Genomic DNA, 23,206 nt, shown 5'->3' with positions numbered 1-23,206 from the left:
TAGCATGTAGAAATATGGATCTAATGTTTGGAGATAAGATTCTGGGGAAAGACATGCATATGCAGGTCACAGTCATAGAGAGGACATTTGGAAGTATTTGGGAGGTTGAGAGTGTATGTGCAGAGAGGATGAAGTGTGGGACTAGCACGGAATTTTGAGGAACACCAATTCCCTAAGATGAGAGGGAGCAGTCAACAAAGGAGAAGAGGAGAGGCAGAAAAGCAGAGGATGGTGGTGACATGGAGACCAGATGAGCATCAGACCTTAAGATGGAGGGCGTGGTAACAAGTGTCCGATGCTTCTGAGATGTCAGCTGAGGCTGCCTGACAGCGATCTCTGATCTCAGTAACATGTATTATAGTTTATTATAAACTTTGGCTGAGCAGTTTTATTAGAACAGGGAGGTTGAAGCCAAATTATGGCAATTGGAGGAAGGAGGTGCATGTGAAGAAATAGGGACAGATAATCCAGAGAACGTTGAAGAAGTTTGGGTGTGAACAGAATGACAGAAGCAAAATAATACTAACAAGTGGTCATAGGGCTGAGGAATAGTCATGTTTAGGATAAAATGAAAATTAAGCACATTTAACGTTGATCAGAACTAGCCAATAAAAAGAAAGATGTTGATACAGGAGAGAGAGGATGTAACTGATAAAGCATGAACATCTTATTAAAGTCCCCTCTGCTTTTCTATCAAAGGAATCATTCTGAAGAACTAAGCCTTCTGGAATTGTCCCTCTGGTGTCACAGAGGTTTTGCACCCTGAGGCAGTGCACCAGGCTGACGCTTGGAATGGGTAAGAAGGACTTTATTTTACAAAGTGATGTAAAGTCTAAATGTGAGAATGGCGATGGGCCAAACTTCCGTCTCTCTTCTCTGGCTGATCAGTTTCATCACGGATGTTTATCGATGCTGAGGATGTAAAAAATGTGTTCTTAAAATCTATGTGCTTGCATGCCCCTGGATAATAATCATGTACCCTCAGGGATACCAGTATCTAGGTTTGAACACTGATATATATATATGTATATATTTTAATATTTGTTTATTTATTTTGGCTGCGCTGGGTCTTAGTTGTGGCACGGGATCTTTGCTGCGACATGCGAGATCCTTTAGTTGCGGCATGTGGACTTCTTAGTAGTGGCATGTGGATTCTTAGTTGTGGCATGCATGCAGGATCTAGCTCCCTGACCAGGGATCAAACCCAGGCCCCCTGCATTGGGAGTGCAGAGTCTTACCCACTGGACCACAAGGGAAGTCCCTGAACACTGATATATAATGGATACCAGTATTCAGTGGCTTCACTTGTCTTTACTTACTCACCTGGAATCTCTTTTCTTTGGAGCACAAACAAATAGAATCAAATTTGTGGTTTTGGAAAAAATTGAGACCTTGTTTCCCCTCTAGAGGTCAGTCCAAAAGAGCTTTTTTAAACAATTTTTATTCTTTATTTTTTTTAAATATTTATTTATTTTGGCTGCACAGGGTCTTAGTTATGGCATGTGGGATCTTCGTCGTGGCATGTGGGATCTTTGTCGCGGCATGCGGGATCTTTTAGTTGCTGCATGTGAACTTCTTAGTTGTGGCATGGCATGCGGGATCTGGTTGTGTCATGGCATGCGGGATCTGAATTAACACCAAATTCTCTTCTCTCTGACCACTAACAGCACAGTTGGAAAACTGCTAGTTCTCTCTGGATGCTCTCACGTGACTTTCTTTGCTGGAGTTGTAATGAAGCCCAGCTAGACGCCCCATGATCAGCTCTACAGTTAACCCAAGTCAGGTGTCCTAACTTGCAGCAAGTGAGAGTACTCACCATGAAGAACCATGATGAGGCTCAGTAGGAAGGAGGGGTAACGGGATTTGTACATGGTTTGAGCTTGGGTTACCTGATTCTAAGGAACTCAGGGAAGAGGGTATCAGTTCAGGATTGAAATGTTTGAGCTCATGTGAACTAGTGTTTTTTCTAAAGGTTCTAGGAACACAGTGGAGCTTGGGTAGTCCTTGCTGCCTTTTTTTTTTAAATTATTTTATTTTTTTAATTTACTTTTGGCTGTGTTGGGTCTTTGTTTCTGTGTGAGGGCTTTCTCTAGTTGCGGCGAGCGGGGGCCACTCTTCATCGCGGTGTGCGGGCCTCTCACTGTCGTGGCCTCTCTTGTTGCGGAGCACAGGCTCCAGACGCGCAGGCTCAGTAGTTGTGGCTCACGTGCCTAGTTGCTCCGTGGCATGTGGGATCTTCCCAGACCAGGGTTCGAACCCGTGTCCCCTGCATTGGCAGGCAGATTCTCAACCACTGCGCCACCAGGGAAGCCCCTTGTTGCTTTCTTACAGTCACTCTAAAGCTGAGAGGGTTGTGTTGTTGGCCACATTTCTTTAGAAATGTTAGGAAGATCACCTTGTGTTCCCCCACGCAAGGGAACTAAGGAGAATCCCATTCCTGTTTTTCTTTGGAAAATATAATGCCAGGATAAATGAGGATTGCAGCGTATGAAAACCCAGTGTATGAAGCTTTGCATCTGGTTTGGGAATCAGGTTGCTGCTCTGTTGTATCAAAGTGACCACATGGCTCAGATCCTTTAAGATGATGATTAGAGATGTATGAGAAAATAGATAATAGTCTATGATGTGAGAGAACAGTGTTTCTCAGCATTATATTCTGGGTATTAATAAAAGCCGTTTTTATAGGTCACCTTGAGTAGAAGAGAACTGTTGAGACTGTGGTAGAGGTAAGGTCTGGGGTGTAAAGTCATTCCTATGGGATGGACAAAGGCTATTAAGAGTTAAATTGTAGTACTGTTGAGATTTTTCTTTTGACCATGCTCTTCTGAAAGCCAGCAGTGGGATGGTGACAGTAAAGGATACTAGAGAAAAATTAACCACTCTTTCTATGCAGGGATAGAGCATTGGAGTGGCAGGTTATGTATTTTTCTTGTGCCTGATACCACCATCTTCAGTCATCTGTACATCTTTCCAAATAGAATGGTGTTGGTCCAGCAACATCACTGATGTAGTAACTAACCCAGGGAAGTGAGATTATGGATAGGAGAATAATCAGTTTTAATGATTTTTTAACAAAACAAACATCCAGCTAGTGACTTGAGTGTAGTTCGAGACTGGTTAGTAGCAGTAACGAGATGACCCCAGTTCTACCACTGTCCTGAACGAAGTCCCCTTGCAGCTCCTGCCTCTGCACACAACCAATGCTTCAGCAGACTTAGGTCATTCTCAAAGTTATAATCCTGATGGCTACCTAGATCTTGATAGGGCTTCTCGACTGTGCCCCAGTAGGTACTCCACATCAGCAGGTTGTCCACTGGGAGCTTTGACCAGCTGCAAGCACCCAGCAGGATATGTAAAAACCCATTTCTGGACACTGAGTTTGGGGGCTAACTAGAGGCATCTCTTTGAGCTTGGTCTACACACAGCAGTATTCCTCCCAAATGATAGCCAGGAACGTGTTGCACATGGCTGGTAAGTGCACTATGAGGTAAGTGGTGGGGGTGAATGAGAAATGCAGATATGGAAGATGGAGAAGTAAACTAAGTGGACAATGTAATGGAATCCATAACCCACTCCCCTTACAGGATGAAGTAGGAAAAGTTGAGGGCACAGGTTAGCTCATTAATGGAGAGTCAGCCTGGAAAGTTAGAAAACCCTCTTTCCCCATTCTCTGAGCTTAAGTGATGCCTTTGAGTGTGCCTGTATACATAGGATGCATAGAAGGTTTGTGAAATCTGTGTTATCTGGAGAAGGATGGAGGGATTAATAACCAAACACTCTGCCTAGTAGGAAGAAATGAGTTGTTTTTATGGATCACTAATTCCTGGCTGGAATGTGTTGGCTTCTAAGTGATAAAGTATCCTTCCGAACTAAGATAAAAGTTCAGTCAGTAGAAATTAGACTTGCCCTCCATTCACAAATATAGACTCTGCTGATGGGCTCTTAGGTGAAACGACGCAAAAAATGATAAACCTCTACCTCTATAGTCACAGCCTTCTGGAAGATGGGCCAATAAAGAGCTAGAATACTGCATGAACTTAAAATTGGGAAAGGGCTGTATACACAATGAAACATCTGAGCTCAGGTAACAGACCTTAACTGCCATCAGCAGCTTTATATTCATCTTGTTCTAATACTGTATTAAATAGAACAGAAGGAACAAGGAAGGTTATAGAAAGTGCATTTTGACAGGCTTCAGGAGGCACAATTAAGAGGTCACCTGTTTTCAATCATATCCATCCTGGGAGAAAGAATACTCAGTATGAGAATATTCTGCTCTGAGACAGTGTTTTGGAGATAGAGGAAATGGGTAGTTCCCTAGCCAAGAAATAGGCTTTCTTGGAACCCAGGGATGGTACTAAAAAGAATTTGGATCAGCTGGTCCAGAAGCCACTCTGTATCACACACGTGTGCTATGTATGTGTTGTCTGGGGTGGATGAAAGCTTTGTGGGTAGAGCAGTGATCTGATCCTAGCATCTGCATGGGCAATCCAATATATAAAAGTTCTCAGAATATTATAAGTTAATCAAGTTTACTTATACCTGGATATTTGCACATTAAATTCTTTCTGCCACTGAAAAGATTTACTCTGTTAGTGTGATACTTTGTAAGCTGAAGCTCTTTAGTTTACAATCCATTAAAAAAACCACATAGTAGTGGGTGTGAATGCTTAGAATCCAGATGAAATGGTGCAGATTTTTTATAAAACTCAAATTATATGAATTTATCAATAAGATAAAGGTCAAAGATATTTAAATCTGTGTTTTTGTGTTGTATCAAAGATACTCTCTTTGGCCAAGATGGTGGAGTAGAAAGACCCTGAGCTTACCTCCTCTCATGAGCACACCAAAATCACAAGTACTTGCAGAACAACCATCAATGAAAAAGACCAGAACCAACCAGAAGAGATCTTCTACAACTAAAGACATAAAAGAGGAACCACGATGAGAATGGGTAGGAGGGGCAGACTTAGATATAACCATGTCCCATACCCCCCGGGATGGGAGACCCACAAACTGGAGAAGAGTTGTATTGCAGAGGTTCTCTCCTAGGAGTAACTTCTGAGCCCCATGTTGGGCTCCCCAGCCAGGGGGTCCTGCACCAAGAAGTCGAGCCCCCAGAGCATTTGGCTTTGAAGGGCAGTGGGGCTTTATTTCCCCACCAGTTGAGGCTCACAACATTGACTCCCCTTTTAAAGGGCACAGAATCTCCCTGCAGTGGGACCCAGGGAAAAAGCAGTAAATTGACAGAAGCCTGGGCCAGACCTACCTGCTGGTCCTGGAGAGTCTGAGAGAGGTGGCAGTGGGGGGCCGGGGGGCTGCAGCTCACCCTGGGTACATGGGCACTGGCAGCAGCCATACTTGGGAGCTCTACAACGTGGACACTGGTGCGGGCAAGCACTGTTGTGGGATCCTCTCTCTAGCTCATCAGTGCCAAGACCTGACCCCACCCAACAGCCTGTAGATGCCAGTGCTGGGACACCTCAGCCCAAGCAACTTACTAGGTGGGAACACAGCAGACAGGCTGTATAAGGAACTCCTAAGCTCACAGAGGCCTCTAGACATGGCTCCACCCACCAGTGGGCAAGCACTTGTGCTCTAGACCAGCCTTACCCATTAGGGAGGCAGACACCAGATTCAAAACCACAGTTCTCCAGCCAATGGACCCAGTCTACCCACAGCTAGCTACACCCTGCCCTGGGATAAGCTGGTCCCCAGCCTTGCCCACTAGCAGGCCAAAACAAGCTTGGGGACACCCTGGACCCTGTACCCAACTGTGTCAGGAACCACCTCCCCCAACACCCACTAATGATCTGACACCAGCTGTGTGATCCCTGGGCCCTGCAGCCAGACTCCAGGACCTGGCTCTGCCTGCCAGTAGTCCAGCACTAACCTTGGGACATGGGCAGGCAACAGCCCCAGAGTCTTCTGGACCTTGGCTCCACCTACCAGTGAGCCAGCACTAGCCCTGTGTCCCCCCTGGGGTCTTGCAGTCAGCTTCCCAGTGACAAGGCCCCACTAACCAGCAGCTGGCAGCCTCTGCACCAGGCAGGGCCTGGCAACCAACCACACTGCGGGCTAACAAAGCCTACCAGACCTCCCACATAGTCAGCCCACTACAACAGAAAGACCCACACAGTCCTCATGGGGGAAATGCCTAGAGCATATAGCATGAGAAATGAGATGGGAGTGTGCTGCTGGGATGCATAAGACATCTCCTACAGAAGGCCCCTTCTCCAAGGTCAGGAAACAGACAAAATGAGGTTGCTGAGGAACATGTTCCAGACGAAGGAAGAAGGAAGTGGAGATACACAACTTACCTGAGGAGAAGAATTCAGGGTAATGATGGTACAGATGATCAAAGAACCTGGGAGAAGAATGGAGCGAGAAGTTAGAAGTTTTTAACAGAGTTAGAAAATATACAGAACCACCAAACAGATATGAAGAATACAATTACTGAAATGAAAAATATATATGAAGGAATCAACAGCAGACTAAATGATACAGAGAAATGAATCAGTGAGCTGGAAGACAGTCATGTAAGTAACTGCCACTGGAAAGAAAGAATGAAAAGAAATGAGGACAGTTACAGATACCTCTGGGACTACAATAAGCACACTAATATTTGCATTATAGGGGTCCTAGAATGAGAAGAGAGAGGGGGAAAGGAGCTGAAAACACATTTGAAGACATAATACTTGAAAACTTCCCTAACCTGGGAAAGGAAACAGTCACCCAAGTCCAGGAAGCACAGAGTCCCATAGAGGATTAACCCCAAGAGGAACACACCAAGACACATTGTAATTAAAATGAGAAAAATTAAAGAGACTATTAAAAGCAGCAAAAGAAAAGCAACAAACATACAAGGGAATCCCCATAAGACTATCAAGTGATTTTTCGGCAGAAACTCTGCAAGCCAGAAGGGAGTGGCACAATATATTTAAAATTATGAAAGGGAAAAACCTTTGCTATGGTACTTGAGGAGGGTGTTTGCAGCCAAGAATATCTAGCAAGGCTCTAGAGGAAAAACCTTTGCTATGGTACTTGAGGAGGGTGTATCCAGCCAAGAATACTCTATCTAGCAAGGCTCTCCTTCAGATTTGGTGGCAAAATCAAAAGCTTCATGTACAGGCAAAAGCTAAAAGAGTACAGCACCACCAAACCAGCTTTACAAATGATAAAGGAACTTTTCTAGGCAAAAAAAAAAAAGTGACAACTAGAAACAAAATTATGGAATGAAAAGCTCACCAGTAAAGGCAAACATACAGTAAAGGTAGGAAATCATCCAAGCACAAAGCTAGTAGGAAGCTTAAAAGACAAAAGTAATCAAATCGTCTATATCCACAATAAGCAGTTAGGGGATACACAAAACAATTATATGTAAAATATATCAAAATCAGTAATTGTGAGGGGAGGAAAGTACAATGCATTTGAAATTAAGAGACCAGCAACTTAATCGTGTGTGTGTGTGTGTGTGTGTGTGTGTGTGTGTGTGTGTGTGTGAGAGATATACAGATTGCTATATAAAAACCTCATGGGAACCAAAAACCAAAAATCTATAATGCACACACAAAGGAAAACCAAACAACATTAAAGATAGCCATCAAATCATGAGAACAAAAGAAAAGGGGAAAAAAGACCTACAAAAACAACCCCTAAACAATTAACAAAATGGCAATAAGAATATCATGTTGATAATTACCTTAAATGCAAATGGACTAAATGCTCCAATCAGAAGACACAGAGTGGCTGAAGGGACACAAGAATAAGGCAGGTGTGTGTGTGTGTGTGTGTGTGTATACACACACACACACACACACACACACACACACACACACACACACAGCCTACAGGAGACTACAGATTTAGAGACACAGAGTGAAGGTGAGAGGATGGATAAAGGTATTCCACACAAATGGAAGTCAAAAGAAAGCCATAGTAGCAATACTTATCAGACAAAATAGACTTTAAAACAGACTGTCACAAGGGACAAAGAAGGACACTACATAATGATCAAGGGATCAATCCAAGAATAAATTATAATTGTAACTATATATGCATCCAACATAGGAGCACCTATATACATGTATGACACACATTAACAGACATAAAAGTTGATGGTAACACAATAATAGTAGGGGACTTTAAAACCCCATTTACATCAATGGACAGATCATCCAGACAGAAAATCAATAAGGAAACACTGGTCTTAAGTGACATATTAGAGCAGATGGGCTTAATTGATATATATAGAGAGGATTCCATTCGAAAGTAGCAGAATACACGTTCTTTTCAAGTGCACGTGGACCATTCTCAAGTATAGATCACATGCTAGGGCACAAAACAAACCTCAGTAAATTTAAAACTGAAATCATATCAAGCATCTTTTCTGACCACAACACTATGAGACTACAGGTCAACTACAAAGTTGTGTTTTGTGCAAAAAAACACAAACACGTGGAGGCTAAACAATATGCTGCTAAACAACCAATGGATCACTGCAGAAATCAAAGAGGAAATCAAAAAATACTTAAAGGCAACTGAAAATGAAAACAATGCAATCCAAAATCTACAAGATGTAGCAAAAGCAGTTCTAAGAGGAAAGTTTATAGTGATACAAACTTACCTCAGGAAACTAGGAAAGTCTCAATCTTTCTTTACACCTAAAGGAACTAGAGAAAAAACAAACAAAACCCAAAGTTAGTAGAAGAAAAGAAAGAGCAGAGCAGAAATACAGACTAAAAAACAAAGATCAATGAAACTGAGTTGGTTCTTTGAAAAGATAAATAAAATTGAAAAACTTTAGCTAGGCTCATCAAGAAAAAAGGGGAGAGGGCCCAAATCAATAAACTCAGAAATGAAAAAGGGGATGTTACAACCCAGATCACAGAAATACAAAGGATCCTAAAAGACTACTACAAAACTATATGCCAGTAAAATGGACAAATCTTAGAAAGGTACCATCTCCCAAGACCAAATCAGGAAGAAATAGAAAATGTGAACGGACCAATTACCAATAGTGATACTGAATCAATAATTTGAAAAACCCCCAACAAAGTCCAGGACCAGATGGCTTCACAGGTGAACTGTACCAAACATTTAAAGAAGGATTAACACCTGTCCTCAAATTAGTCCCAAAAATTGCAGAGGAAGGAACACTTCCACTCATTTTATGAGGCCAGCATCACCCTGAAACCAAAACCAAAGATACCACACACACACACAAAATTACAGGCCAGTATCACTGATGAAGATAGTTGCAAAAATACTCAAAAAAATATTAGCAAACTGAATCCAACAATACAGTAAAAGGATCATATATCATGGTCAAGTAGGATTTATCCCAGGGATGCAAGGACTTTTCAATATCCACAAATCAATGTGATACATGATACAGCACATTAAAACTGAAGAATAAAAACCATATGATCATCTCAGTAGATGCAGAAAAACCTTTTGACAAAATTCAACATCCATTTATGATAAAACTCTAGAAAGTGGACATAAAGGGAACATAAGGTAATAGAGGCTATATATGACAAGCCCACAGCTAACATATTCAGTGAGAAGTTGAACGCATTTCCTCTAAGATCAGGAACAAGACAAGGATGCCCACTCTTGCCACTTTTATTCAACATAGTCTTGGAAGTCCTAGAAAAGTCCAGAAAGGAAAAAGAAATAAAAGGAATCTGAATTGGAAAAGAAGAAAAACTGTCACTATTGGCAGATGACATGATACTATTCACAGAAAATCCTAAAGATGCCATCAGAAAACTACTAGAGCTAGTCAGTGAATTCGGTAAAGTTGCAGGATACAAAATTAATATACAGAAATCTCTTACATTTCTGTATACTAACAACGAACTATCAGAACAATAAATTAAGTAAACAATCCCATTCACCATCATACCAAAACAAATAAAATACCTAGGAATAAACCTAGCTAAGGAGGTAAAAGACCTGTACTCAGAAACTGTAAGACACTTATGAAAGAAATTGAAGACATCACAGATGGAAAGAAATACCGTGTTCTTGGACTGGAAGAATTAATATAGTTAGAATGACCAAACTACCAAAGGCAATCTACAATTCAAAGCAATCTCTATCAAAATACCAAGAGCATTTTTCATCAACCTAGAACAAATAATTTTAAAATTTGTATGGAAACACAAAAGACCCCAAATAGCCAAAACAATCTTGAGAAAGAAGAATAGAGCTAGAAGAATAATGTTCTCTGACTTCAGGGTATATTACAAAGCTACAGTAATCAAGGCAGTATGTACTGGCACAAAAACAGACACATAGATCAATGGAAAAATATAGAGCCCAGAAATAAACTGATGTATTTATGGTCAGTTAATCTGTGACAAAGGAGGCAAGAATATACAATAGAGAAAAGGCAGTCTCTTCAATAAGTGGTGCTGGGAAAACTGGACAGCTACATGTAAAAGAATGAAATTAGAACATCCTCTAACACCATATACAAAAATAAACTCAAAGTGGATTAAAGAGCTAAATGTAAGGGGCTTCCCTGGTGGCGCAGTGGTTTAGAGTCTGCCTGCTGATGCAGGGGACGCGGGTTCGTGCCCCGGTCCGGGAAGATCCCACATGCCGCGGAGCAGTTGGGCCTGTGAGCCATGGCCGCTGAGCCTGTGCGTCCGGAGCCTGTGATCTGCAACAGGAGAGGCCACAACAGTGAGAGGCCCGTGTACTGCAAAAAAAAAAAAAAAAAAAAAAAAAAAGACCTAAATGTAAGATTGGATACCACAGAACTCCTAGAGGAAAACATAGGCAGAACACCCTTTGACATAAATTGTAGCAATCTTTTTTTTGATCTGTCTCCTAAAACAAAGTAAATAAAAGCAAAAATAAACAAATGTGACCTAATTGAGAAGATTTTGCACAGCAAAGGAAACCACCAACAAAATGAAAAGATAATTTATTGATTGGGAGAAGATATTTGCAAATGATATGACCTATAAGGAGTTAATATCTAACATATATAAACAGCTCATACAACTTAACATCAAAAAATTAACAGCCTGATTAAAAATGGGAAGAACTAAACAGATATTTTCCCAAAGAGGAAATGCAGATGGCTAAGAGGCACAGGAAAAGATGTTCAACATTGCTAATCATCAGGGAAATGCAAATCAAAGCCACAATGAAATGTCACCTCACCCCTGTCAGAATGGCTATCATCAAAAAGAACACAAATAACAAATGTTGGTGAGGCTGTGGAGAAAATGGAACCCTTGTACACTGTTGGCGGGAATGTAGATTGGTGCAGCCACTGTGGAGAACAGTACGGAGGTTTCTCAAAAAACTACAAATAGAACTACCATATGACCCAGCAACACATATCAGAAAAAACAAAAACACCGATTCAGAAAGATACGTGTGGGACTTCACTGGTGGTCCAGTAGTTAAGAATCCACCTTCCAATGCAGGGGACATGGGTTTGATCCCTGGTCAGGGAATTAAGATCCCACATGCCACAGGGCAACTAAGCCTGCATGCCGCAACTACTGAGCCCATGCACTCTAGAGCCCACACGCCACAACTACTGAGCCCGCATGCTCTGGAGCCTGCACGCCGCAATGAAGAGCCCGTGCGCTGCAATGAAAGATTCCACGCGCTGCAATGAAAGATCCCACATGCCACAACAAAGATCCCACATGCCGCAACGAAAATCCCACATGCTGCAACTAAGATGCAACCAAATAATTTAAAAAGATACATGCACCCCAATGTTCATAGCAGCATTATTTACAATTGCCAATATACAGAAGTAAATGGATAAAGACGTGGTATCTATATACAATGGAATACCTCTCAGCCAAAAAAAAGAATGAAATTTTGCCATTGGTAGCAACATGGATGGACTTGGACGGTATTACACTAAATGAAATAAGACAAAGACAAATACTGTATTACTTACGTGTGGAATCTAAAAACCACAACAAACTAGAGAATATAACACAAGCAGACTCACATATATAGAAAACAAACTAATGGTTACCAGTGGGGAGAGGGAAGGGGGAAGGGGCAATACAAGGGATAGGAGATTAAGAGGTACAAACTATTACGTATAAAGTAAGCTACAAGGATATATTGTACAACACAGGGAATATAGCCAATATTTTATAATAACTAAATTGAGTATAACATTTAAAACTATAAATCACTATACTGTACACCTTATATAATATTACACATCAACTGTATTTCAATTTAAAAAATTTCTTTAATGGAACCACAGGAAAAATTTTTTTTCTCTGAATATCTGACCCTCTCTATACACTAAGAGTTACCATAGGGATTTTGTATTCATTTATTTGAGTATCACCTGAAGACAGAACTTTCACATACACAATAAAAACTTCTGCTGGTTTTTGTCATTACTGTTTTTTTAAAAAGCCTACCATTTTTTGTAATCCATCTAACTAAGGATTTTGACTTACAACCAGTAGGTGGCAGAATAACATCAACCCCTAGAAAGTAGTTGTTCAGAGACTGTTACCAAGAAAATAGAGGAACTATCTATTATTAGTGCATTTGGTTAAGGACCACAACTTAAGCAGTTCTGTAGTGTACGCAATCATCTTTAGTGAATATCTAAGTCTTTTTTCAACCATCATTCTGCCATTCAAATATATGCTTAAAAATGGATACTAGCCAACACAGATTAGGTATCAAAATCGGGGGAGAAATTCCAAAACATTCATTTTTAAAAGTATGGAAATTTCCCTGGTGGTGCAGTGTTTAAGAATCTGCCTGCCAATGCAGGGGACACGGGTTTGATCCCCGGTCCGGTAAGATCCCACATGCCACAGAGCAACTAAGCCTGTGCACCACAACTACCAAGCCTGCACTCTAGAGCCCACGTGCTGCAACTACTGAGTCCACAATGAAGAGCAGCCCCTGCTCGCCGCAACTAGAGAAAGCCCATGCACAGCAACAAAGACACAACACAGCCAAAAATTATTAACACATGTATGTGGAATCTAGAAAAATGGTACAGATGAGTTGGTTTGCAAGGCAGAAATAGAGACAGATACAGAGAACAAACATATGGACACCAAGAGGGGAAAGTGGGGGGTGGGGTGGGAGGGGATGAATTGGGAGATGGGGCTTGACATATATACACTAATATGTATAAAATAGATAACTAATAAGAACCTGCTATATACATAACACAGGGAACTCCACTGTACGGTGGAAACTAACAACATTGTAAAGCAACTATACCCCAATAAAAAAAATTGTTTTTAATTAAAAAAAAATAAAGAATACCTCTCTTTAACAAAAGAATTTAAAATTCTAATTCTAGAATTATCCCTATTAAAATTACCTACAAGGCACAATGCCTCGTGTTACAACTATAATCGGCTGGAAATATTAACCAATGCTTTAAATTATGATACAAATAATATGAAACAAGGTTTTTATACTATGCAGATAACATGACTCTCTAAGGTAAAAAAAGAGAATCCCCCAAAATCCCCTCAAAATGTTAAGAATCAATGAGAGTAATAACAAAAACATGGTAAAATCATGTATTTCCTACTACTGCAATAGTTTGAAATATAATGTGAAAACAAAACGCCATTCAAAACAGCAATCTACATGCCAAGGACAACTTGAATAAAATATCATTATAACTGAAGAAAAAGACCCTAGTTTGCCCATATTATAAATAAGACCTTTATTACATGATGTTTACAAAGCATAAAAATTCAGTGAGAAAGTAAAGATTATTCAAAAAGTTGTGATGGAACAAGTGGATAATAACTTGGAAACAGAATACTAGTAAAAAGCTGTATCCATAACAATAACATAAAATACCAAGGTAATTACACCTTCACATGATGGAGGGAAGTTGTGCAAGACAGCATTAAAAAAATGACAAAGGAAAAACTAATTTCACTACATTACAAAAAATACCTTGGGGGCTTCCCTGGTGGTGCAGTGGTTGGGAGTCCGCCTGCCGATGCAGGGGACACGGGTTCATGCCCCGGCCTGGGAAGATCCCACGTGCCGCAGAGTGGCTAGGCCCATGAGCCATGGCCGCTGAGCCTGTGCTCCACAACGGGAGAGGCCACAGCAGTGAGAGGCCCACGTACCGCAAAAAAAAAAAAAAATACCTTGTATGTTAAGACATGCACTCAAAGAAAGATGGGAAAATACTTGCTGTAAAGATAGATTAATAGTCTTAATATAAAAGGAATTTTCATAAATTTATTTTAAAAATTCATCTTCATTTCAACCAGAAAAAAGAAAAGCTATCTGAACAAGAGACAAGCAGTAAATGCTACCTTAGCACGTTAAGAATAAGCACTGACAAAGCAATAGAGGACAAGGAACGTGACATCAGTACTATGTAAAAAAAATTATCACCAAAAGGTCAAAATGCAATAAAAGACAGACATATTTGACTATTAAACTGAATGTGTCAAGGTGGTCAAAAGGTACAAATAAGTCCTGGGGATATAATGTTCAGCATGGTGACTATCAATAATACTGTATTGTATATTTGAAAGTTGCTAAGAGTAGATCTTAAACGTTCTCATCACAAGAAAAAAATTGTATTAACTATGTGTGGTAATGGAAGTTAATTAGACTTATCATTTCATAATATATACATAGAATCATTATGTTGTATGCCTGAAACAAATATCATTATATCTGAATTTTTAATAATTGAATAGCCCAGCCCCCCCAAAAATGACATAAATTGAGGAAAAAGGCTTTGTAGCTAATAGGATACTTAAAATAATAGACAGGAACAAATGATTCACATATGAAAAAATGCACATGCTCAATAAGCAAAAAATTCAGTGTTTCCAATAATTAAAGAAATATAAATCCAAACAGTAAGATAACTGGAACTGCCAAGATTGCCTTTGAAATAGTCACTAAACACATTCTGGTGGAAACGCATAGTCACACAATCCTGGAAATATTTTTCAAAAGCCTAAAAAAGCCTACACTATTTGACTCAGATTTTACTTAGAACTTATCACAGGGTAATAAGAGAGAAAATTTTTTGAAAGAATATTAAATTTGCTTAATTTATGATAAAAAATTGGGGGTAGATATTTAAATATATAACCATAGGGAAATGGAAAAAAAATATGAAGGCACATTCATGGGTGAAATACTGTATAGACATTTAACACTTTCAAATAAAAGAACTTGTGAAAATCATTAAGACAAAACTAAAGTAAAAAATTATGCAATACAATGACAGTAACAAATATCTTACTAAATGCTTCTCTGTGTATGTTTCATGCTAATCACTTTATAATATTATCTCCTTCCAATTCTGATATAGATAACAATTATTAATGCCCACCACCAATCCCATAGACAAATGAGAAAATGAAGCTTAGGTTAACTTACCCTAAGGTCTTTCAATCGTTGAGCTGCGGATAGAACGTTGGTTTTACTTCTGATAGTATGCTTCTGTAGTTTTGAATGAAATTTTCTGTAGGAGTATATTTTGTCTTTATAATCAGAACAAGATAATTTTAATTACAAACCAGAAAAATTTGAACATGATTAAATATGTTTGCTTTGCAGGTAATCTACAGAAATACTACTCTTGGCAAGTGGGAAAAAAATTAAATATGGATTTTTATCTGGTTTTAAAATGGAATGTTTTTCTTAATGCACATGCATTTGATAATTAGGAAAAAAGCACCTTACATATTATTTTCTAATACATACAGATTTTAGAAAACTTGGAGAAAGCCATAATGAAAGTAATGTGTGCCTTTGGAAATTGAACTTACTTCCTTTTATCATCCAGATTTTAGCTTAAGTTCTGACATATTTGCAAAGTATTTGACAAATGTCTGTACATATATAAATTCATAATATACCTAGTATTAACATGTTACTTTTGACATGTGGAATCACTGATAATTTACACCCTCTGTTCACTTTCATTTTCCTGTACTTACTGTAATAGGAATTATTTTTATAATCAGGAAACTTAACAAAAGCTTATTTTTGAAACTATCAGAAAAACTAAAACAAGAAATAAAATGTTAACAGAATGCTTTACATGCTTGCAGCTTTTATCCTCTTTTAAATATTTTTCTAAATGTTCTGTAAAAAAAACTATCAGCTTGTAAAATAAAGATATCTTTCCAATCATTTTAGTCACCTCAAATTTCTTTATCTGTAAGGAAGGAATTCCAGATTTAATTAGATTTAATTAGCATAACACCAGTCAGCTGTTTTATGATTATCAAGAGTCCTGTCAATTGCAGAAAGTTATACAGTAAAAGAATGAGAGGTGGGATGTGTGAGGCTGGAGGCAGGGGGTAAAGGTGGAGCAGTTAACTTACCTGGCTGAACAATATTTAGTTAATTACAAAGCAACACAGTCAAATGTAATAGAAGGCAGAAACCTTTTCTCAACAAGGGAAAGAGAAAAGCTTATGCAGAGCAGACATGGGGCAATACCATCTCAGCACGTCAGAATTAGCACCAAAAAAGTAATACATCAAAATGATGTAAAAAATAAAGGAACCATAGCAAAATTATACCCAAAAGGTCAAAATGCAAAAAGATGGACAAATTTGATCTCAAAAATTAACTAAACGGCCCTGCCTCTGTAAACCTCTAACAGATTGAGAAAAAAAGTCAATGCAAGCAAATGCCAGTTAAATTATATTTATTATATAAAGAGATCCTATAACTGGATATGAAAAAGGAAGCAACTCCAATAGGTATTACAAGGGCAAAGGATATTAACATTCGATTAAAGAGGAACACAGCTACTCAAAAAACACAAATATTTAACTTCATTAATAATTAAGGAAATAATTGGGATGCTATTTCTTGCTTATTCAATGTACAAAGTTATTAGCAATTTCTACTTTTTCTATTTCCTAAATGTTCTCAAATGTGCTATTTTTAGTAATAAAAAATTGAATCATTTAAAAAAAATAGGAAGTATGAAATTTTCTGCCAATGCAGAAATCATAAAAGCATTAAAATGAATCAATACCTGTATGGGCAGTGAGGTTCAGATCCCTTGAAGCCAATTCCTTTTGTCTTGGTTCCTGAGTTTTATTATGAGGTTGTCAATAAAGAGAAGGTTGTTCCTGATTTACACTATGACAATCTCCCAAGTATAGGGATATAAATATAAACATATGTATGTAAATGTATACATGTAAATTTTTTCTTCAGGTAGACAATTATTCCAGGGAAGTAACTCTTCAGATTCTTCAGAATCACTCACTTCGGAGGACTCTTATGATTCCATTTGCGGATAAGGTCCCATTAAGATCTCCCCATGTGGTTCTGAACCAGTAGGGATGCCCTTGGTATTGAAGAGGCTGAAGATCTACTTTAGTACTGCATGCAAGACAGCAGTGTCCTAGGCTTTCTACAGCTGGCTTCTTAGGGAATCTGAAGTTGGTCCTGTCCTTTAGACATAGCCAAAAAGACATTTTTCTGACCTGATGCCAAACAGTACATCTTCTGCTTGCTCAGATTACAGCCTTGAGGCAGATCACACAAAGCTCAGGATGCACATGGGCTGGAGCAGCACCAGGGCAACCACCTCAAATCAAACAGTCGTGTTAGAATGACTAAGTTGGGAGACTGAACTTTAAAACCTATAGCTTTGATCAGTATGTTTTTCTTTGTCTTGTTCATAAATTTTACTGAACAAAAAGGTGGAATGTAGCAGAGCCTAAAGTTACTGAGAAGAAGCAATTCTCTGAGACTTGAACTTTGCTAAATAACCTGTATAAAGGCAACTCTACAGAAAACAATATACAAGCAGAAAAAGTGACAAGTTTCATCTGTAGTAACAATTCAGTCAAATGACAAATTTGGTTGTCAATTTAATGTTGTAGTTCTTATCTACATCAATTCAGTAAGACAACACAGACATTTATTCTCTAGTACTGAATTCCCGTTTGAATAGAAATAGCTGCTAGGCAGAAAAGAACTTAAATTTAAAAACAATTTCACTATAGCTAAAGTGCCAATTGATTTAAAAATTATGTGTATGCATGCATATACATTGTGTGTGTGTGTGTGTGTGTGTGTGTATTTTCTCTCTCCCTCTCCCCAGAAAGATATGAAATCCTGACTTAGGGTTGTACTATTTTTTGAGTTAATATTTTTGAATTTATTATTTCTCTGGTCTGCCTAAGAATCGTCACATATTCTGAATGTACCCACACAATCTGGTGAGTTGGCAGCTATGTCAAAAACTCTATGAAAAAAGGGAGGTAGCTAATAAGGCTTGGAGACCTTATTTGTTTATTATTTTAGGTTAGAGCAGGCAGCCTCCCTTTGATGTTTTGTAGTCAAAGATGAAAACTTTCAACTTTGAAGCATAATGAATATAATTATACATTTACTACAATCACCTACACTTTGACTTACACACCACCACAAAAAGACATCTAACAAACATTTTTCTACTTATCTTTTTACATTTGTTAAAATGGCTATGTTGAATACATTTTCAGAATACATTTGTTAACCATTTGATAAACATACTAAGCCAAGCAATACAAATAACATCAATTACCTTTTTATCTAATAACTGTACCAATCAATGTAGGAAGATACAACTGAAGGGGAAGTATGGGATCATCCATGATGCACTGCAAAGGTATTTTACACCTTGGTCCTAAGAATGATCTGAAGGTGCTGAAAGAGGTGATTCTCTGGAAGGTGACCCAGGGTTTTCTTCAGGTGGAAAAACTGTGAGAGTACAAGCTCGAATGCCACCAAGTGACTCTGGAAGGTCAAAAACTTTATGCCACTCATCCTTTTCTGGGTCATATTTCTGGACAATTTCTACCATACAACGATTATTCCAAGAATATCCACCTACGACATAGATTTTATTTTCAAAGACGGCAACTCCGACATCACTCTGACCTCTTAACATGGCAGCAATTGGTGTCCACTGGTCAAGGGTCGGTGAATAGTATTCACAGCTTAGAACATCATCATAATCACTTGTTCCTCTGAAGTGATTGCCACCAATGACATAGAGCTTGTCTCCAACTGTACACATGCAATGCAGACCTCTGACTGTAGTCATTGGAGCCTTCTGTGTCCATTTGTCTGTATCAGGGTCAAAACACATGAGCTCGTTTTGGAAAGTATCATGAGTAATTCCTCCTGAAATATACATTAAGCCTCCATACACTGTTCCAGCATGGCCATAGTGGGGTTCACTCATTTTTGCAACATAGCTCCACTCATTCATTCTCGGATTGTAACATTCTACTGTGGCCAGCTCACCAGCTGCACTTCGCCCACCAACGGCATACAAATGTCCTTTGAGAGCACTCAAGTGGAAAAATGTGCGCTTTTCATTTAACGAAGCAACCTGCATCCACTTATTATACCGAGGGTCAAATCTGAAAACTGTATCAACGGCAGTTTTTCCTTTTGTATCATAATTACTTTGACCACCAACTACATAAAGAAAGTTTCCAATGACAGCAATGCCATGCTGGTAACGAGGAGCATCCATTGGGGCTAAAGATCTCCACTCTTGCGCCCTTTCATCATACATCCGTAATTCTTTACTGACAACCAGCTGCTGCCTCAAAACTCCTCCTAATGTAACCAAATGGGTTGAGTCAGATCTAATGGCAGTTCTATCTGACTGCATCACTGGCTGCATATATGGCATCATTTGGTAATTGCTAGCTTCCAAAAGCAAATTCACACAGGTATTGTCTGTTCTCATGAAATCTACTGTCTGCACATAATTGATGAGATCCTGTGGTGTCATCAGTGGAAATCGAATATTCTTCATTAATTTTGCAGCATAATCCATCCGAGGGTCTTCCAACCTTAGCCAGCGACAGGCAGCCTTGAAAAGCTCAAGTTCAGTACAGTGCTTAAGACTATTGCTAGAAAGCACAAAGGCAAGCCGTTCAAAAGGGAGTTTTAGAAACTCCCCAGTACTCAATAATGCAGGAAAATTCTTCAGGATGAAATTATTGACATATTTATCTACCTCTATAAGATTGTAGGTGTTAGCAATTCGTCCAACTTCAACACAGTTATCTAAAGAGACTCCTGAAATAAGAAACACTTTACAGAAGTCTAAAACAGGTAAAATTTGTAAAAAGCTGGCTGCTTCAAGTGTGTCCTGAAGATTGTCCATATTAAGAGAAAGTTTTGCAGTATAAATAAAATCAATTATTTTCTTCAGACCAACTTTGTTCACCCCATGAAGCTTAATGCACATTAAATCTTGTTCTTTCATTCCACCTGTGAACATAGCCTTGAAATAATCACTAGCAGACGCCATCATAGCTCTATGAACAGGGAAGATTTCATCTCCATCACCTGGTACCAGGGTCACGTCACAAAGCAATCCTTCTATTCTAAGCTGATCAAAGCCTTGCAAAACCACCGAACTGTGAGTATTGCTGGTAAAAAAACGTGTGGTTCCTGCCTTGCAAGGCTGTAAATGGGCGGAGACGCCCATTTCACCGTTACCAAGAGACACTTTCATGTGAAAGCCTTCCTCTTGCACAAAGATGTATGCCGGCCAAAGAGGTTATGACCTGAAAGCTTTAAAGGAAATGAGGATGTCCCAAGAGCAAGAGAGCTTGCTTTCCTTATCAAGGGCAAACAGTCACTGTGGCACACCTCAGAACACACCAGTCACTCTCTGAAAATTGTTCTATAGCAGGACCACAGAGGGCTGTGGACCTCAAATCTGATTATTATGTAGATAATTCATCACCTGAAGGCAGTTTAGTGACCCGGTTCACCGCGTCCGGCCTGCGTTGCCGCTCCTCCCGCAGTTCCGCTCCGGGCCAAGGGGGAGGTGCCGCCACGTCCTGCGGCCCCGGGGTTCGCTCGGCGGCGAAGCCGGGCACCTCAGCGAGCGGCCCGCCGCGCCCTCCGCTGTCCTTAGAGCGTCGCCGCGGCTACGGGCCCGTCGTGGAGCAAGGGCCTGGAACACTGGGCTGCAACACGGGCCGAGGCCCCGACGCCGAACCGGTCCTTCCGGAAAGGCCTGCTCCCAGGATCCCCCGGGCTAGGAGCGGCCGTGGCAGCTACTGCGGCTGCGCGGCCGCCTGACCTCGCCAGTGGGCGGTCGTGTGGGGGATGGGAGGAAGTGGGCGGGGGACTGGAAGGGCGGGGTTTGGGCAAGGCGGGGCTGTGCAGGATGGGCCCGCGGGGCCTCTTGGGGTACTTTGTATGTGGCATTAAATGGGCTGGAATGGGTGCATGTATCTTATGCTTGACCTAAACCTTTCACGGCAGCTGAGCTGTCCCCCTAAATGCATACTTTGAGATTTACACTTCCTGGCTTCTTCCTTTTGTTACTTCTGAGTGACAATGAAATGCGGCTTTTGTAGAAATTGAAAGGCAGCATGGGGGAAAATGCTTAAAGTTTTTTCTCTATTAAAAAAACTTTAAAATTCTTATCCCACAGGGGAATGCCCTGGTGGTCTAGTGGTTAGGACTCGGCGCTTTCACTGCTGTGGCCCGGGTTCAATCCCTGATCCGGAAACCAAGATCCCACGAGCCACGCAGCCCAAAAAAAAAAAAAACATCCCACACAATTTAATAGATACTTCAGTTATAACTTTGGTTCATAGTTTCAAATTTTAATCATTTAAAACATGTCATTTGCCTCTTTTAAAATACCAAATTGTGACTATGCTATGTAAGTAATTTAGCCTGAATTTTTGCCACTCAATGGAATTCCATCATCAGTAAATTTTTCGTGCTTTTGTTTTCTACTCACAAATTTTTAAATGGATACACAATTGTCTCATAACTACACATACTATAGTTCCCTTGCCCATCATTTGTTCCTGAATATATACTTTCTTGTTCTCCACTGTTTTATAAAATCTGAGCACAAAACTTTACCTGTTTTTGGATAGATCCTAAGGGCAGAATGCTGATTGAAGACAATTTTTTTTTCCAAAATACTGTCACCAGCAATGTTTGAGTGTGTATTTCCCTGCTACTGATCTTTTCCCTTTATGGATATTTTGCTAACTTACATTTTTTAAATTACTAGTAAATTGGAATTTGGGCATATGAATAAATGTATACTTTGACACAACTGCTTCCAACCTTTTCCACAGTTTGAAGTTATTACTGTCTTTTAAATCTTTCCAGTTTCTTTATGCATATGTCAACTGATCAGAATATAGGTACATTATTTTATTACACTCTCCCCCTTTTTTAATATAAAAGATAGCATACTATACTCACTGTTCTGCATCTATCTTTTTTAACTTGGAGATCTTCTCATTCATATATAGATAACTGCTTTATCTTTTTAAATAGCTGTACTGTTTCCCATTGAATGGGTGTGTCCTACATTATTTGATTAGTCCCCTACCGATGGACATTTAGCTGGTTCCAATGGTCTTCTGTTGTTTCTGGTAGATGGCAGCAAGGTCCAGAAGGCTCAAATCACTGCTCTCCTCCATCAGATGCTTCAGCAAATCTTCAAACTGTTCAGCATAAGCGGTGGTTGGAATGAGACTGGCCTGGAGAAGTTCTTCACTGGACTTCATCGGCATTGGCAAGTCCTGGAGACCGGCTTGTTGCAGTAGTTGGGGATGGAAGGACTCCCCTGAGCTGTGAAGACTCCATAATGGCTGTGAAAAAGCACTTCCAAGGAAACAATTTTTCTCTGTTAAAGAAAGAACAGAGCTGCTACACCTGGGTAGTTGTCAGAGCAAGAAATCATGAAATCCTGCTCTTTATTATCAAGCTTGCAAGAACGATTAAGAGCTAAGTGTAAGGCCAACTGGCCCGAGGCAAGGGGAACGCAATCAGACTCACAGGTTGCATCAGACCGAAACTTTCCGGACCACCCAGTTCCAGAAACTGACCTGGAGACTTTCCAGACCACCCAGTTCCAGGAACTGACCTGGAGACTTTCCACCCTGCCCAGCCTTCCCGCCTTTCGAGGGGTGGGACTAATGGCCCCAAGACTGATGCGACCGGCACCGGATATTGCCACGATACCCGAAAAGACCACCAAATAACGAATACCCTGCGCCCTCCCGGATTCACCACACCCCTTTCCCTTCTTTCCCTATAAATTCTGCCCAAACCCTCCCCCGGGCGCGACTTCTCTGGCCCCTTTCTCTCGGACCAGTCAACCTCGCCCGGGAGCATTCCCAAATAAAGCTTGTTTAAGCTCTCCTCCGACTAA

At 40.0% G+C, this 23,206-nt stretch overlaps 2 protein-coding genes across 5 annotated transcripts in view; one reads left to right on the top strand and one right to left on the bottom strand.

Annotated features, from left to right (window-relative positions):
- Positions 1 to 1,602, top strand: part of LOC307188701 (uncharacterized protein) — an 85,101-nt gene extending 83,499 nt beyond the window's left edge. For both annotated transcript variants that reach the window (XM_079926183.1, XM_079926182.1), the window contains 2 exons: positions 700 to 796; positions 1,486 to 1,602. The gene's annotated coding sequence lies outside the window, so the exon portion shown is untranslated. The remainder of the gene's footprint in view (positions 1 to 699; positions 797 to 1,485) is intronic.
- A 3,196-nt stretch (positions 1,603 to 4,798) lies between these two features.
- Positions 4,799 to 21,092, bottom strand: KLHL9 (kelch like family member 9). 3 transcript variants are annotated; one of them, XM_079926167.1, is made up of 6 exons: positions 18,569 to 21,092; positions 15,406 to 15,509; positions 11,833 to 11,901; positions 8,627 to 8,672; positions 6,321 to 6,367; positions 4,799 to 4,919 (listed from the first exon to the last, which is right to left on the bottom strand). In XM_079926167.1, exon 1 carries the CDS (start codon positions 20,522 to 20,524, stop codon positions 18,671 to 18,673), a length of 1,854 nt encoding a protein of 617 aa, XP_079782293.1. In that variant the 5' UTR covers positions 20,525 to 21,092; the 3' UTR covers positions 4,799 to 4,919; positions 6,321 to 6,367; positions 8,627 to 8,672; positions 11,833 to 11,901; positions 15,406 to 15,509; positions 18,569 to 18,670. The 3 variants fall into 3 exon arrangements, with proteins under 3 accessions (XP_079782293.1, XP_079782292.1, XP_079782294.1); XM_079926166.1 differs by lacking the exon at positions 11,833 to 11,901; XM_079926168.1 differs by lacking the exons at positions 4,799 to 4,919; positions 6,321 to 6,367; positions 8,627 to 8,672; positions 11,833 to 11,901 and adding an exon at positions 9,504 to 10,711.
- Between the last annotated feature and the right edge of the window lie 2,114 nt (positions 21,093 to 23,206).

Source organism: Stenella coeruleoalba (genome assembly GCF_951394435.1).
Source record: "Stenella coeruleoalba genome assembly, chromosome: 7".
NCBI lineage: Eukaryota > Metazoa > Chordata > Mammalia > Artiodactyla > Delphinidae > Stenella > Stenella coeruleoalba.
Note: the sequence above shows the minus strand (reverse complement) of the source record. Positions and strands in the feature narration are given on the sequence as shown.

Excerpts from the sequence above, each read along its gene's own strand:
- KLHL9 (XM_079926167.1), bottom strand. The coding sequence starts at position 20,524 with ATGAAAGTGTCTCTTGGTAACGGTGAAATGGGCGTCTCCGCCCATTTA.